Source organism: Oreochromis aureus, linkage group 15 (genome assembly GCF_013358895.1).
Source record: "Oreochromis aureus strain Israel breed Guangdong linkage group 15, ZZ_aureus, whole genome shotgun sequence".
Classification (NCBI taxonomy): Eukaryota; Metazoa; Chordata; class Actinopteri; order Cichliformes; family Cichlidae; genus Oreochromis; species Oreochromis aureus.
The window spans coordinates 16,064,158-16,081,163 of record NC_052956.1 but is presented as its reverse complement, the minus strand read 5'-3'; the positions used below and the strand labels follow the sequence as shown (position 1 = coordinate 16,081,163).

At 38.6% G+C, this 17,006-nt stretch overlaps 1 protein-coding gene across 7 annotated transcripts in view; it reads right to left on the bottom strand.

Annotated features, from left to right (window-relative positions):
* lama2 (laminin, alpha 2) overlaps positions 1-17,006 on the bottom strand; it is a 202,470-nt gene that overhangs the window by 19,749 nt on the left and 165,715 nt on the right. For 3 of the 7 annotated variants that reach the window (XM_039599289.1, XM_039599293.1, XM_039599294.1), the window contains exons 40-60: positions 15,866-15,944; positions 15,658-15,789; positions 13,937-14,053; positions 13,569-13,732; positions 13,007-13,145; positions 12,014-12,116; positions 11,627-11,743; positions 10,562-10,744; positions 10,294-10,299; positions 9,498-9,652; positions 8,768-8,911; positions 7,419-7,552; positions 6,403-6,562; positions 6,194-6,318; positions 5,734-5,896; positions 5,142-5,286; positions 4,886-5,024; positions 4,225-4,236; positions 3,460-3,580; positions 2,192-2,347; positions 849-902 (exon numbers count right to left, since the gene is read on the bottom strand). In XM_039599289.1, coding sequence (XP_039455223.1) covers positions 849-902; positions 2,192-2,347; positions 3,460-3,580; positions 4,225-4,236; positions 4,886-5,024; positions 5,142-5,286; positions 5,734-5,896; positions 6,194-6,318; positions 6,403-6,562; positions 7,419-7,552; positions 8,768-8,911; positions 9,498-9,652; positions 10,294-10,299; positions 10,562-10,744; positions 11,627-11,743; positions 12,014-12,116; positions 13,007-13,145; positions 13,569-13,732; positions 13,937-14,053; positions 15,658-15,789; positions 15,866-15,944 — 2,548 coding nt within the window. The remainder of the gene's footprint in view (positions 1-848; positions 903-2,191; positions 2,348-3,459; positions 3,581-4,224; positions 4,237-4,885; positions 5,025-5,141; positions 5,287-5,733; positions 5,897-6,193; positions 6,319-6,402; positions 6,563-7,418; positions 7,553-8,767; positions 8,912-9,497; positions 9,653-10,293; positions 10,300-10,561; positions 10,745-11,626; positions 11,744-12,013; positions 12,117-13,006; positions 13,146-13,568; positions 13,733-13,936; positions 14,054-15,657; positions 15,790-15,865; positions 15,945-17,006) is intronic. The other 4 variants (XM_039599292.1, XM_039599295.1, XM_039599291.1 and 1 more) reach the window with 3 other exon arrangements.

The window sequence follows — 17,006 nt, the reverse complement described above, 5'->3', positions numbered from 1 at the left end:
TCCATCCTTTGTCTCCTGTCCCCTTCTCTCTCTGTCCCTCTCTAAAACAGCCATTAGTCAGGGCCAAGTTGAGTTGATGGTGTTTTTAACCTCGCTTAACCTTTCTCCACACACGCACGCACAGAGGCGCACATATACACACAAATGCTGTGCCTGCCAGCATAGTTAGTAAAAATAGATTTATGTGCCTAACAACCAGTGATGATGGATAAGCTAGAGGTAACCCTCTGTCCTCTCTACCTCTCTCGCACACAAAAACACCGACACACATTTAAATTTGCGCGTGTGAGTGCCATCCTCACACCTGATATGACACACAAACCCCTTACGTGCACATACAAACACACACAGATGCAAATATGACATGCTGCCCATAGTGTTTTCAGGGGAGTTAAAATAATGGATTTAATTATTTAGCACTCACTGGCTAGGGCTGACAGGCATGTGTGCACATGTGTGTGTGCACGTGGAAAAAAAGTGTTTTTAGCTGTGAAACAATCTAATCAGTGTAGTTGCCAACAGAGTCAAATCTCATTAATATGCACTCATGGAAACTTAATTCACTTACAGAAAAGTTGCTTGTGTGACTGTGTGGACGCACTGGCAAAGTCAGCTAAAAGCTAAGATCGCCACTATACAATGAACATCCACAACAGCTACTAAAGGTGTGTATAAGTCTTTGCACATCTATGGGTGTGTATAAGTAAGAGTGTGCATTTTGGAAAACAACAATCCCATTAGCTCAGTTGCCAAAAACTGCAAATCTCATTAATATGCACTTATGTAACTGCCATTCGCTTAGGCAAACAAGACAGCATTTGGGTCCAAACTGTGCATGGTGAACCCACCTCTCCTGACTGTCTTCTCTTCCTCTTGGACTTTGAAAGGCTTGTGGAGCGGGCCTGGATTGGAAAGATATTCAGAACAATGTTATTGTGCACAGATTCTTCTACTAAGGTCTTAGTTTTCTGATACTGCCTTGGTAGCACTTTCTAATAATGTCACACTATTAAGCATTAGTAAGGTATTAGGAAGTGTATATACATACGCATATATACACTTATTCATTCATATATGATGAATTAAGCACTTAATAGTGTGGCATTATCATTAAGTACTATCATTACCTTATGGTACAGTTACACTGGATTACACACTTGAGTAATGCTATTACTCAAGTGAGTCACTTGAGTCCACCTTGACCTGACTGAAATCACTCACACAGATTGGCAAATTATTGCCATAAATTTATAGACGCAAACAGTTTGCAATCAATTTGTAGCTCAGCTGCTCTGCAACATTTTGTATTACAATTTCAATGCAAACGGTCACAATAGTTTTGGCTTTGCTGTTTTCCATAGTGTGACTGTACCATAAAAGGGGCAGATGTGCAAGAAACTTAACCAGAAAAAACTGAGCATGCATTACAAGGTTTTTAATAGAAGCCGTATTATTAGACAACAGGCACGCTGTTATGTTACAATGCGCACACTGGCAAATTTTGTCACTACACAGCAAGCATTGTTTAACCCTTTAAAGTCAAATGGATATTTTAACAATGGTTATTCACAGTGAAAAATGTTTCTTTAGCACAAATACAAAGATGGACTGAAAAAATATACCAACAATTATATTTTGTTTCACTTCCATACTACATAAATTCTATATATTTAGTATATAATAAATGATTAGACTGTACATTCTTGCAGTTTTATTAGATTCTTGGGCAATTATTTTCAGTAGATGCTTATCCTATTTTGCTGCTGTGTGAGTCTTCTATATCCTTTGTGTAAAGTGTCACATGGTAATATTTTCAACAAAATCCTAGTTAAGTTGATTTTGTCTGTATTCTTACTTTTTTGCATATTTATTACAGTATAGCAATATTTTGTAGACTCATGATTTTTGTAACAATTTTTAAAATATTTTCTGAAAAAAATAATGAACACAAACTGGTGACAATAGAGAGAGATTTGAGTGATTAGTGGTGAATGAATATTTATGTTCAAATGTAGCTACTTTCCATATTACACAGTTTCCCAACCCACGAGAAATATCTTACAACTATAACAGAATGAGGAATTTGATCAGATAAAATAAAGCACAGTTAAGATTTAAGAAGTATATTGTATTGGAGTGACTCAGTGAGTAAAACAGATGGACCAAATAAAACTAATAAAATAACAACAACCTTCTGTCTGTTTGGTGACCCTCCGCCTACTGCCAGCAGTATGGTCCCAGTGTCTTCTAGAGTGCTGAATGACAGGCTGATCTCTGTGTCAACGGCCAGCGATAGACCACTCAGCTCCATGTATCCTGGCTTAGAGAAACTGACTGTGTGCAGGTTCTGCAAACAAAGAAGAAACAGTTTCACTTGACATGCATTTTAATTTAAGTACGTCAATGGACAGATCAGTTATTTAGTTCAGCACTGTTCGTCATGCCTACAATGCAGAAGTCAAACAGAAAAGAGTGAAAACGACTACACAAGTCTGAATGTAGTTGATCAAACCTATATGACTTTTTGATATTTTAGTCAAGGTTTTTCAAAGAACAGCAACGCATTTTAGTGGCACACTGTTTCGCACAGACTTTCTGGAGCATCATCATCCAGCTTTCCTTTTGTTACGGTAGTTGTAAAAATGAAATTCTCCCCCTCTTTTTAACATGCCTACCCATGTGGTTTTATTACTTTAAGGACTTTTTTTTTTTAAACAACCACTACTTGCCTAGATCTAACCTTAACCTGACTTTATACTATGCTTAAACTAGTCTTTATCTTAAATCATTCACATTAGACTTGCTTTTTTCCAAAAAGACAAAGGTCCCCAGCCTGTGACCTCCTCTCTACCACCACCACACACAGAAAACAAGAGAAAGACCTTCAGCATTCTTCTTCAACATTCCCCGGGCCTTGATACGCTTTGGCTGCATTTTTTTGAAGTATGAATAGCACTAGTCATGGTGAAAACCTTGCATGGCTGTTGAAAGCTCCATGAGTGTGTTTGCATAATAGGCTTGAAAGATTAAAATATATAAAGCAATTTAAGAAGTGTGTATATTCTTACAAATGCACTGATTAATAGTTTGTGTGTGTGAGAGGAGCATGAATATGAAAAAGGTATTGCAGATTAAACACGTCTTTGCCTTTTTACTTTATTCTTTGTGGGGAAACCATCTTCTTACATAAAGAAGCAACCGAGTGAAAGGCAAATAAGAATGAAAGTGACATGCGCTGTTGAAAAAAAAAAAAAAGCTGAAGAATTGCAAGGTCATCCAATTAACAGATTTTAATGCCTTTTCAGATTCCCCATTTACTGGATGTTATGTCAATTATATGTATGTATTCACCGACCAGACGCATTCACACATCTCTATATATGTAGCAAATCTAAAATATGTAATACTGTAACCAGAGGGTCTGCAATTATGCGGGATGTTTCATAAAAGTTCACTTACCTCTACATTACATCCTTTAGTGACACCAGTATAATCTGAGCTGCTCAGAAGGTTATATGGCGTTCTGGAGATTTCAATGTCCCGGAGACAGCCTGCATACCTCTTCAGAATGACCTCTGACCTATATGAAGGGTAAGACAGTTTTACTTTGGAGTATTCAATAATCATAATAATGGTCAATCTGCTCTTGTAGAAGTGAAGCAGCATACAAAAATGGCTGAATTACTGCAGCAGTGAATTTGCAAGCAGATTGACGCCTAAACATCAACAAGAATAATCTGAATATGTCGTTTGTCCATACAAATGCACTGGGATATTTTTTTTATATTACTCATTTCAAGATAACTGATTATCTGTTATTCAAGAGGAGGTTTATAAAAAATATCCAGCATATGATAATCCTTGTCAACAACTGCAATAAACATTCTTTTAGCAGCATAATTCACTTTTTTTTAAGTTACCTATCAATCTAAAAAATGTCAGGAAGTAGATAACAAACATCTAAATCTACTGAATATGCCAATAAAATATGGAAGGGAGTTATACATAGGAGTTATTCCACCAAAATGTTGAACAAACGGCAAATTCAGATTAACAAAGGATAGAAAAAGTGATTTCTGAGAGTCCAGCCAACAAACAAACGTACATTCAGTGTGGGCTGTACAGCATTATCAGCAGAGTCAGCCTCATGCACAGCTCAATAGTGAATACAGTTTTTTTTATTGTGCTTGATTATAAAATGTATTTATTTATTCATTCATTTACCTGGCTGCGATGCTGTTAAGAAGGAACATGACATTCAAGCATTAGCAAACACACAAGCATATGGTAAACATGTTAACATTCTTAAACTAACTTGCCATCTTTACTTTGATCATTGAACTGGTCAAGTTCTTTTTTAATGTTTATGTCAATTAATTCACTCTGCTATAAGGTTTGATAGCTAGTGTCAGCTGATTCAGGTGCAGGACGAGGGGAGAAGCTAAACTAAGTTGATTGAAGAAATCCTGCCAGTGAGTAGGTTACCCCGGTTACAGGCTCAAAGTTAAAGTTAACTATCAGAACAGAAAATATGGCGTTTCTCTCATCTCAGGGTTAACAAATTCAGTCTTCACTGACCTAATTGTTATCCTATTTCTGGAATGGGGCTTAGAAATAGGATAAAAATGTATTTGTGCTTAGTAGCAAGCACTATCCCCACATAATGGATATGTTGGAGTGGAGGTTTGGTCTGTTACTACTTTAACTGCCCCAAAGTGTCAAAATAAGTTTCCCATGAGGAAACTATATCAATTAAGGCAAATGAAACATTCAAAAATATTAAAGAGCATTTCTGTAAATCAAATGCAAAACAATATGCAGCTCTCACACAGAATATCATGCAAGCTTTTATAAACTGAACCAACGTAAATTACTTCTTGCGTACCTGTAATTTCCAATCGTTGGCAGACCTCCAAAATAGATTTTCTGGTGCTCTTTAAGATTCAGACCAGTAGCTGACCCCAGAGATGTGGCCACAATCTTTTCCTCGTCACTGCTGTCGATGTCTACTATGGACACCGTGGCTTTGTTAAGAGTTGAAGATACATTATTAGCAACAGAACATAGAGAGATTGAATATGTATACCCTCTAATTTATCCGTTCCATTGATTCACAGCACAGGTTATATAAGAAGGCTTACAGTGTTTCTTGTTCCTCGACATGGTGAGGGATTTCCAGTGGCCATCATTATGGCGCTTAGATGAGTTGGCACTGCCGACTCCAGATCCAAGGTCAAAGTTAACCTTCACTTTACCCTCTGACAGCTCCAGAGACACGAAGTCCTTCTGCAGAGAGCATCAAACAGGGAGAGACTGCTGTGACACTTAAATTCAGTACAAATCAATAACAGCACGAGTCTGAAAAGATAGGATTTAACGACACAGTGTAAAATATACTGCAAAGGGTCCCAATATGGACTAGACTGGAAAAAAGGGTTAAAATTATTTTATCAATTAATCAAATCTTGACTGCTCAATAAAACAGCAGATTTTGGACACTATTCTTAATGTCACATAAAGAGAACTGTAATGTTTTCTTTTTAATTTTCATAAGACAATAAAGCAGTAAGAGCTTAACACCTGTTTGATTGTTTGATGTACTTTTTAAAGTATTTGTCCTGTCTAAATTAAAAAAAAAAAAAAAGCGCCTCACAACTTACAAAATAAACTAAAATATCTCCCATCATCACCCCCAGTATTAATCATGGATTTAATACCATATTAAACACATACCATGTCTTCAGCAGCCATGTACATGAGCAGAGCATCAGAGGAGAACGTGCGGAACTTGAAAGTGATGGTGGAGACATTTGGGTTCCACCTGGTGGGTCGTCCCACTGCAGCGTAGCCTTCTCCATCCAGTTGAACGGTCCCTTCACCATGGGAACGCTGGGGGCTATAAAAAAAAAAGACCAATTTACAACTGCTTTGTTTCCTGTCCAACTGCCTGAGTTTGAAAGGTCACAAATAATTAAATGCAAAGTAGGCGAGACAATGAAACGCTCACTTGAATATTAGACAAACCAGAATATCTGCAAAAGATGGCTGGTTTTATAAATAAATCTCAGTTCCTGTATAAAATGTTCTTTACATATGATTACGAATACAACTGGGTGTAATAACAAGACTACACTATCAACATCAGTAAGGAAGAATAAAATAATTAACTTCTAATTAAATTGTGACTGTATACCTGACGACACATCCCTTACAGTCTCCCTCTCTCTCTCTGTAGTTCCACAGTCCGATAGGTTTACCATCTAGGAAGGTCTCCCCCATGCAGCCTGTGAAAGTTGTTGTTCTTACTGTCTCTGCCTTCTAAAAGACAAACAGGAAAAAAAATAATGAGAAAACACAGCAGGAAGACAGATTCTTCATGTTTTGAGACAGACAGACAGGCACCTTGACAGAGCCGAATATCCCTCCCACAAACAGGTAGGCGTTCTGGTCTACATCCAAGATGGTGAAGGCCGTGGGCGAGTTGGCACTGGCTGGGGTCGGCATCATACCAGCCATAGAGCCTTCCAGAGGATATACTGATATGGTACCATTCAACCCATTGCTGTATTGAGAGAATGAGAAGAGGGTTTGTTGTCTTTTTGCTTGGCATTCTGTACTCCCTGGAAGAGATTTGTTATGACTGAAGCCATTTGGAATCAGTTTTTATAAACTCTTGGTGCTAAAGACGAATGATAGAAACAGAGTGTGGAGCCAGTTTTGTTGCAGTGAAAACTCTGAGATGTATGGCAAAATCAGCCGGCCACCTTGGAGTTTAAAGTCAAGATTTCTACATTGTGTAGGGGAACACTTAAGACAGATAGTCTGCGTGATTCCACTGGAAGACACCTTTGGGAAATTTCTCAGATGGAAATACATGGTGCAAATGGGCCATCTCCTTTGTGTGAATTGGCCTGATGTTAGACGGTCTTGCATAAAACATCGCTGCAGCTTTCACAGAGAAAACTAGTTTGTTAGATTACACTGTATCTATGCAATGATGTGCCACAGGCTGACATCCTGCAATCTCTTGATTTCCCAAAACAGTGCGTTTTCCACAGTAGCATGAATGAGAAGATGTCCTGAGGTAACTGTTGGTTTATTTCTGCAACAACTGTTGGTTGCAACTGTTGCTTGTGGTTAGATTGGATCACAGACAAAAAAAAAAAATATAAAGAAATGTATAAAACTAATTAGCTATATACATCTATACAGATATGTATAGATAAGTACAGTAACTTTCTTTTTGTTATACCCCTTTCTTGTAAACTCACTTTGTGATTGTGTGTGGGTGTACGCATGTTTTCTTATTATTGTCTTCTCAAAACTCCTGAAATATAAGATGTAACATCAGTTTTTAAACCATCTGTGTTAAAGGTACAGCACATTTCCATACACAAGAATGAGTGCGCACTTCTTACCGAGACGCCTCGATCCTGTGCCAGTTTCCATCATGGATGGTGTGATGGGGATATTCGACCCTCCCCACACCTGAACCCACATCCCAAAGGAAATTCACCTTCCCCTTGCGCATCTCCAATGCCAAGAAATCAACCTGAGACAAAGTAGACACACGCTGAATAAACTGCAAAAAAATCATTATTGTGATTTATTTTAGGTTAAGGTTACTGTGTTTAGTGCTGATTTATCTGCTTAACAAGATGAATACAGATACTGATTTTGTAATTGTGGGTAATGCACATGAATAAGTTGACAGTTTATGATGGGCAGTGGCTTTACTTTTCCCTCGATACAGGTGTCTTTTATACACAGTCTATGCTTTTAAGATGACAGAATGCAGGAGTTATGCAGCAGAGAATTATAATTCATATATTATTATGCACAATTAGAGATTATCAGGGGGTCACATTTGAAGACACAAATGACACGCATACACAGACACACAAGTGCATGCACTAATCTTTCTGGTCTCCCCAGGGTAATGCCGATTATTCATTAGTAGAGATCACGGGGCAGCATCGTTACTATTCAACTAGTATTACACGCCATTAGAAAAATGTAAGAGGCGTGCATGCACACACACAAAATTACTATACAAACTAAATTATTCACCATCAGAAAATAGTAGAGACACACAAACACACACATATGAATGTTCCACACTTTCCAGTCAGATGCAGTGAAGATTTCTCAGGGGAAATCAGGCTAAAGTACATGGCAACATAAACTTGTTGTTAATTGGTGCTGCTCATCAAGATATACACGTGTTTACAACCAAACCCACACGTATGCACACCTTGGGAGTAGCATGGTGACTTAAATTAGTGCTATGTTTATAGGGTGCCTGCAAGTATGTGCCAATGTGTTATTCACATATTAGACAAGCCACTTTGGGAATACCTGTAAGGTGTGTGAGAGGGCCGGTTTATGGGAAAGAGACAAGAGTGTGTGCGCTTTTTAATGCAAACATTTTCAATTTAGACTAATGGCACACGAGAACGCTTCAAGAGAAAAAAAAAATATGTTATGGTGCTCTACATAGCAACTGAGTATTAAATTAAATGAGAACAATCCATCGATATGAAACATTTTTAAAAAATGAACATTTTCCAGAGACATAAAGACACATTTTTTAAGGCAATAGATTTCATCACCAATAAATTAAAGTTATGTTTTTCTTGTATTTGCTTTGATATATGTTCTATATGTTCTACATGTTCTACTTCTGTACAAGTTCAAACTACTTTTGATAGTTAAACCCAGAGCCACGTAAGTTTTATGCTCCTGTGTTTTTCTGAGATGTGCTTACATATTTGGCTGATCCCAGGTAGAATAGCAGGTTATCAGGTGTGGTGGTTTTGACATGAAGAACGATGGTATTATATCTCCCTTTTCGGATATCAGGGCGGTAACTACGGAGACAGTCACCTCCCGAAGACACTGACACTTTGATCTGTAAACAGGAAGAAAGAGTGAAGGAATTAAGAATGTTTCCACAAAAAGGAATCTTCGATTTTAGTTTGAATTCATCCTATATATTGTATAATAAAACACAAGTGTTTAAAAAAAACAACAAACATCTGGTGACTGCCTGCAAGTCCAACTTGGACTGAGAGCAATCAGTCTCAGATAGACTGATATCTAATTTATAAATGCAGGCAGATTATGCCTGAATTATTATGCCGTAAATAGTCCTGCAACAGAGTTTTAACCAACCGTTGGGCACCGACATGTTTCTAAATAGCTCCCAGGGGTGAGGTGGAAGAAAGCCATCAAAAGAAACCAAGCCTACTAGACCCACGGCTGGGCCTCGTACGTGCAAACACATTCAGCCCAACTGTCCCCTGCTTAACCTGTCGAAGTGTTAGCCAGCCACAAATGCTTCTGGAAATTCAAATAAATCATAATAAATCTTGCACAAGATATTATAAAATAAATGCAAACTTGCTGACATTTATTACACATTAAACTACTATAAAACATGTGATCTCCTACAACTATGAGTAGTAGTTGTACATGGCAGTGTGTCAACAACTTACTGAATTAGCTTGTTTCCTGGCCTGGTTAATCAGTTCCTTTATTTGGGAGATGTTACGCCTCAAATTGTCCTGTAGCTTTTTGATTGGCTGCAGCTTCTCCAACAGCCTGTCAGCTTCGTCCTCCAAATCCTTCACTTTTGCTCCTGCAGCATGAACTGAAGGTAGAGAGAGATCAAATACAACAACGCTACAGAACACTACCATAGTTGTTATCATGATACTATTCGGTACAGTACCGCAGCTGAGAGAAAGAGAAAGCTTGCAGAAGACGAAGCGAAATAATGGTAGATGAGGAAATCACAGGAGGAGGAGAAATATAGAGAAAGAGACAGAAAGATGGCAAAGCCAGTAAGAGCCAAACAATTAGTGTAACTCAGCATTCAAAGAGAACTGCTTCTATTTTATTTACTTGGAGAAATTGTATCAGCTTAAGATCCAGGAAAGATAAAAAATAATGAGAAGACATAAAAATTAAAAAAGAAGTGCTATGCCTTGCAGTGTGCAGAGCTCTCATGCTCATGCCGAATGGAGGCTTTATTAGAAGCAACTATTGTTTACCGTGTAGCTATTAAAGATAATCACAATATTAATGGGTGGTGCTCCAATACTGCTCTTGAAATCAGCCTATACCGCCATAGGGGATACTGACTGAAGAGCACGCTGACTCAATACAGTGTGCACTCTGTGATTTGTTGTATTTAAGCAAAACAAATATGTGAGATATTGCAATTAAAATATGGTATTGGTGCACCACGTATAATACGTGCTCATATTAAAGTAAGTGAAATATACATACTGATTGCTGTGGGGATTGAAAAAAGAGAAACAGAGAGAAATATATCAAATTTCGAATTTATGTAGATCTGAGACAACAACAAGATAAAAGTTTGGAAATGTTCCAATTGATCATTTTTAACATTTTGTTATTAATTTATCAAATTAGGATATAAGTGTTGCAAAAACAAGTTCAAAAGATCACTCTTTTCAGAGTAAAGAAAGAGTAATTAGTTACTACCTGCCTACTAATATTAGACTACGCAACTACCAAAAGAAGAGCACTTTACTGTTTTTCTCATGGTCCTGGATCATCTGATTGGCTTCGCTGACGGTCTCCTTCAGGTCAGTGTAGTTGCGCTCTAGTCCACCAAGTCGCAGGTTCAAATCTCCAAGACGCTCCAGGACGTCAATGGCTGTGGCATTAGCATCCGCTGCTACAGCCTTTGTGGCTGCTAGCCTAGCTGCTGTGTCTGTCAAAGAATGAAACATAAAAGATGTGTACTGTAACTGCCATAAGTAACATTCATGTTGTGCAAACCAAATTTTTTAAACAAATATATACTTTACAGTTATTTACTATCATTTTTATGTATTATTAAAGAAATAACAAGATAGCTCTTAGGTCAGAACTGGACTCTAAGTTCCACAAAGCAAAAGTCTGGCATTAATTTGGTTAGATTATGGCATCACATTACATACATACACACACACACACACACACACACGCACGCAGCACACATATATGCTCTGTCAGTTCATGCTGTACAATAATTTTAAATATTCATCATGGATTATAGCTCTTAGACATCAGAGTAAAAGAAAGTGAAACTTGAATGGGTAAATGTGAATCCCTGCTCTGATCATGCTGGACGTGACCAGAAGTCTCTAGAACAAAAACACAGCTGTTTTGATACAACACTTGCATAGGGTCAGTCTATGAACAGATTTTTATTGTTTGAGACTGAAACTATAAAAGTATCACGCTGAAGATTTGCTCTAAGCGGACGGTGACATCACACTAGGGAAATCCTGTAAAAATCTTTATTATTCATATTCATTTATTTTTAAAGGCAAATTTTTCCATGTTGAACTGTTACTATTTCTACATTTGAGAGCTTTCTGTGTGTCGATCCAAACACAAACATGTGTAACACTTCAGTTCAGTAACTTTGCTATCGCCGCAGTGCATTTCCGAGTGCGTATCTGTGAGTACTGACATGTGTCAAGTTGAGTTTACCCGAGCAACTGACCTCTATCCACACACTGATATTGATCCACTCTCTCTTTATCTTTCGCCCACACTTGTGTGTGCATGCACAGCCACACACACACACACAATGATGCAATCATACCGTTGGGGATGGCGTTGAGCGTTGCCATGGTTCCATTGACAGCTTTCAGCAGGCCTTTGGTTTTGTCTTTCGCTGCTTTAACTCTGCCCTTCAGCCCGGCCACACCAGCTGCATTCTCTACACACACACACACACACACACACACACACAAAGTAAATGATGATGGTGGTTTGATTTGAAGCCAAGGCCGCCTGCTAATGAAATCATTTCCCTCACCTCCCTAATGGGAAAGAGTGACTGAGAAAAAGGCATAGAGGCGCAAATGTAGGACGACAGTGATATCAGATACACTGCTCTAAAATTGGAAGGCTTGTTTATATTGTATAAGGAACCCATTTCTTGCATTATATATATAGTACATTCTGGATACACATACAGCGACAGTACCTTGGACCTCATTTTGAAGTTGTTTAGCTTGATCCAACAGTACATGACTCTTCTGCAGGGCATCTTGAGCTGCTTCCTTTACTGGGATCTCTGGACCTAAAGCCTGCATACAAGGAGCAACAGTGCAAATTGTGTGACTTAAAATGCTCTCAGAATAAAGTATTTTTGGGTTCACACACAAATTAAAAAAAATAAAATAAAAAATGTAAAGGTGCAGTAATCTGCATACAGAGGTACCGACTGTAAGATCAAAGCATAACTACTTCGCACTGCTAAATGATCCTCTAAGAAAGGGATTCAAATTACTTAACTATTCATCGCTTTGTTTCTCCGTGTTCAACCCTTTGAATCATTTTTTCATCCCTTTGCTTTTCACTTTTAGCCCTTTACATATTACTCGCCAAAGGAAAAGAAAAAATAAAGGCAGCGAAAAAAGCAAACGAGCCGCATGAGTCAACAAAAGAAGGGTAAAGTATCAGCAGAATGACTGTCAGACGAATGAACTGGCTCAGAGGAAATTAAAGTTAAAAAGGAGAGAAGAGAAAATACATGGAGGAAAAAAAAAAATCAAAGACGAAGGCAAATGTTTAAAATGTAAAAAGTTCAAGGGAAAACAGCAAAAATGGTTAAAAAAAAAAAGAAAGAAAGGGAATAGAAAATGGGACAAATTAAAAAATAAAAGAAGGAAAAATGAAGAATTCAGGTGTGAGTCATGATAATGAGAAAGAGAGGGAAGGAGGAAGAGGGACAGAGCTGTGCTTTGATCCCTCAGCCATGACTAATGGAGAGCACAAGCTTACATTACTGTTACTGCATGTGACACATAAACACACACACACACACACACACACACACTCACTATCTTTTGTGCTGAGAGAACACTTTCATGGTCCGGATTGCTAAACTGCTTGTGCTTGGTATCTACAGCAGCTGAATACAGGGCAAGTTACATACAGCAAGTGTTTCCATACGTGACGGTGCACGTCCTCTTACCAGTGCTAGCGCCTCGCTCGCCCTCTGTTTGGCTGCCTTTGCTTCCTTCTCTGCTGCATCAACATTCGCTTTAATGTTACTGTAGGCATTGAAGGCGGCTGTCGCATTGAAGGAAAGGTTTTTAGCTTCAGCCAAAATACTGTGAAGAGAGGAAAGAAAGAAATGGACATTGATTTCCTATTCTATTTGTTATACACACTTTGGTAAGCAATTTAATTAAACTGGAAGTCATAATGAGAATTTCCAGAACTTTTCACGTCTCAGCGTTTACTGCCATTAGTTTGATTTTGGGTGGACTTGAGCATAACATATTCCAGCTTAAGTGAACTGTGAAGCTGAGCATGCAGTTGATGATGGTATGCTTTTAGCGCTTAAGAGTCGATTTGGATATTTAACTTACAGTAACATGAAACTGAATAAAAAGCTGTAACCAGCAAATGTTATTAAAAAAAACTTATAGAAAGCAACATGAACCCGTTTTAAAATCACACTGGGCCTGAAGTAAATACTACCTGGGCTTACGTATGTGCTTTTCTGTACTGTAAAAGTATACTCCCTTTACCCATCTAAAATGGCTGCAGAGTCGTTAAGTTGCTTGGCATGTTCCTCTGCATCCTGCACGCGATAAGCCAGGCGACCATCGCTCAAACCATAAGTGAGGTGACTGACTCTGTCATCCAGCTGGTCACGAAGAGTACGGAGCTCACTCGCCATTTTCTCCAAGTCCTATGAACAGAGAACAGACACTCAGATCTACATAAAAGCGACTTTTAATGCTAATAAAACATAACAACAACATTATATGTGCCGAAGACAGAACTAAATTTGTCTTTCTTGAAGGCAAAAGCAATACAACTAACCTGAGGCAGAATATTCTAGAGTGGACAGAGGTTTAAAGTGTTACAGTGTACGAAAGGTTTATTTCCATACCTCGATCTCATTGTTGACGTTGTTAGAAAGCTGGTTCGCTTCACCCAGTAGACGTTCTCCTTCTCTAAGAACCTTCTGTCCTTCCTGTTTCACTCCGCTGACTGCAGATCGCTTCCTCTGCATTAAAAGAAAACAGGACCAGATTCAGATGGTGGGGTCAGGAGTTGGTGGTAAAAACATGAAAGCATGGATCCATCCGGCCTTACACCACTGGTTGAGGCTGCTGGTGGCGGTGTAATGTGTGTGGGGGTATGTTGTAGGCACACTTTGAGCCCCTCAGTACCAACTGAGCATCATTCAAACAGTACAGCCTCCCCGAATATTGTTGCAGGCCAAGTCCATCCCTTTACCCCAGTGTAACCACATTCTGATGGCTGCTTCCAGTTGGATAACGTGCTATGTCGCAAAACCCAAATCATCTCAGACTGGTTTCATCTGCGATGTGGTGGACTAGGAGATTTACATCATGGATGTGCAGCTGGCAATTCTGCAGCAGCTGTGTGATGCCATCAGGTCAATATGGACCAAAATCTCTAAGCAGTGTTTCTGGGACCTTGTTGAATCTGTGCCACAAAGAATTAAGACAGTTCTGAGGGCAAAAAGGGTAGTGAGCCGTAACTAGCAAGGTGCATCTAATGAAATGGCTGTGAGACTATATTGATTGAGTGTGTCAGAGATAGAAGACTATATAATCTTTCCTGTAGGATAATCTATTCAATAAATGTTTGCTATTTTTTTTGTTAGAGGTTATTCTGCATCTAAGCTCTTCTTGATGATTAATCACATGCAAAAGGCTTCTCAAAAAAATAAGATTAAGTGGCGTCAGTGATTTATAGATGGTGAATTTCAGTCTTTGGGATTATATTAAGCAATTTTATTGTTTTTTCAGTTTAGGAGACAGAAACTAAAAGATTTAATTGTCTTATGTGTAAAGTCAGAAATAAAATACACTTAAAACGTTAACGTTACTATCAGACGTTGGGTAACGAGTGGCCTCATGCCTTTAACTTTGTGACTCACGCCCCAGCATCTTAAAGACTGGAACATGCTTATCGGTATAAGCATAAATTTGTGCACTGGTCTCTCTCTTAAGTGCATGGAAGGGTACAAAAATGTGCCAACAGTCATTTTGGTGCTCTTTTCTGTAGCTATCCAGGCCACAATAGAAAGTACAGAGTGGATGAGGAGTAACAAAGACGTCACACAGCAGCGTTCATGTAGATGCTTCAGGTTCAGAGTCGGTTTTTATGAAATACTGCAGCTTCAGCACTTTAGAGTATATGACATACACAATGACAGTTTAAATAAAAATACTTTTTGTTTTGGATGCACTCCATATAATGTCAAGCATGTCACATGTGAGAGAAGCAGTACGACTTTAGTTCTCCGCCTTAACATGCAAGAGGGCTAGGCTAGATATCTTTGTTTGGCTGCCAGTAACCTCTTGTTCAGTAACTTGTTTTCACCTTAAAGCCTTGTTTCCCTTAAGGAAATCTGTTGGAGTAGAGAAATACAAATGACTGGAGATCACACCTGCAGAAACTGAATATTTTGCAATTCACCAGTTAAGCAAAGCTTGTGAATCAATGTCAATGTGATAATTAAAGAGGCTTTGCTTACCACATTATGACAACATTTAACTAACTGACATCTCAAAATATCAGTTACACACAAAACACACAATTTGGACACGAGGTCACAATGTAAACTCATGCTTGTACCTCCAGGGCTGTGAGGTTAGCTTGGTTTTGGTAAGCCAGTGAGCCAGCCAGACTTGTCTGTCCCTGGGCAAAGATGAGCAGCCCATGGGCATCCCTGAGCTTCTCCTCATGGTCCGAAAGCTTCTCTTTTATCTTAGAAAGAAGATAAGGAGGTGTTAAGCCATTCATTTAGTAAAACTGAAGACAAATAAGTAAAATTAATTGTCACCTCTGCCTTGAGGTCTTCAGTGGCCTGATGCGGTTTACCAAAGAGTCTTTGGACTTTCTGATACAACTCTTCTGCTAAACTGAAAGGAGAAAGAGGAGAGAGATAGAGACTGGATTATTTCCATTAAATCCCACAGAGTTACTGCACAGTGTCATACATGACTTAGTAGAACAGTGGATTAAAGTATCACATGTGAATACTAGAATCCACAGAAGAGACAAGAGGATGGGAGTTACTGCCATGTGTGAAAGAGCCTCTGCTAGTCTGAAGACAATAATCACTCTACATGACTGAACACTGAAATGTGGGTCTGAAATTAGCAGCGTTTGTCTATTGACCCCTCAGGCTAAGATAGATTAAATTGCAGCAATGTAAAACATTGCAAATATCACTCTAACATGCGTGTCTGTGTGGGTGAGGGGGTAAAGCAACACGTGGTAATATGCACTGCAGCAGAATTTGCTATATAAGTAACAGCAATAAATAAAACTACAAGAAAACAAGATTGTAAAAGATAACTAAAACCTAACAACTGAGCCTCATTGGGCTGCCTGTCTGAGAAATACTCCGAGGCATACATTTTGCATTCAACTTGCTGCAACAAATATCCAGAGCCAACAATCCAGAGACTTTGTTTAATATAAAAGGAATTTTAAGCTGTCATCAGGCTTTGTTTAAGGGACATTTCATTAAAATTTAATGGTTTTGTTGTGCTGTTCTCATCCTAAGTGCAGTACACACTGAGTATCTAACATGGGATGGATCATTTGCAAATGTATTTATGTATAATGTTTGTGTTTGGCTTTTACAGAACAATCCATTTTCTCTTTTTACAACATCAGGCTCAGCAAGGCTGAGAATGGGGAGGTGACAATAGTCATTTTCCTCCTAGGGAAAGGCAGACTCAGACACTCCATGTACATTCTGGGCTATGAAATGAAATGAAAACAGCAGTAGAAGCAAGTGAGTGTATGGCTTTCAGGTGAGCGGTGTGGTACCAGGCATCCAGCAAATGAGAGAGCAGAGCACTGATTGCTTAGAGAGCCAGTATACTCCATCAGAAATACTTCATAGGTGTTCAAGCAGTCTCTACCACCACATATTTCCAAAGACAAAATTGGATGGGAGAGTACAATCTCTG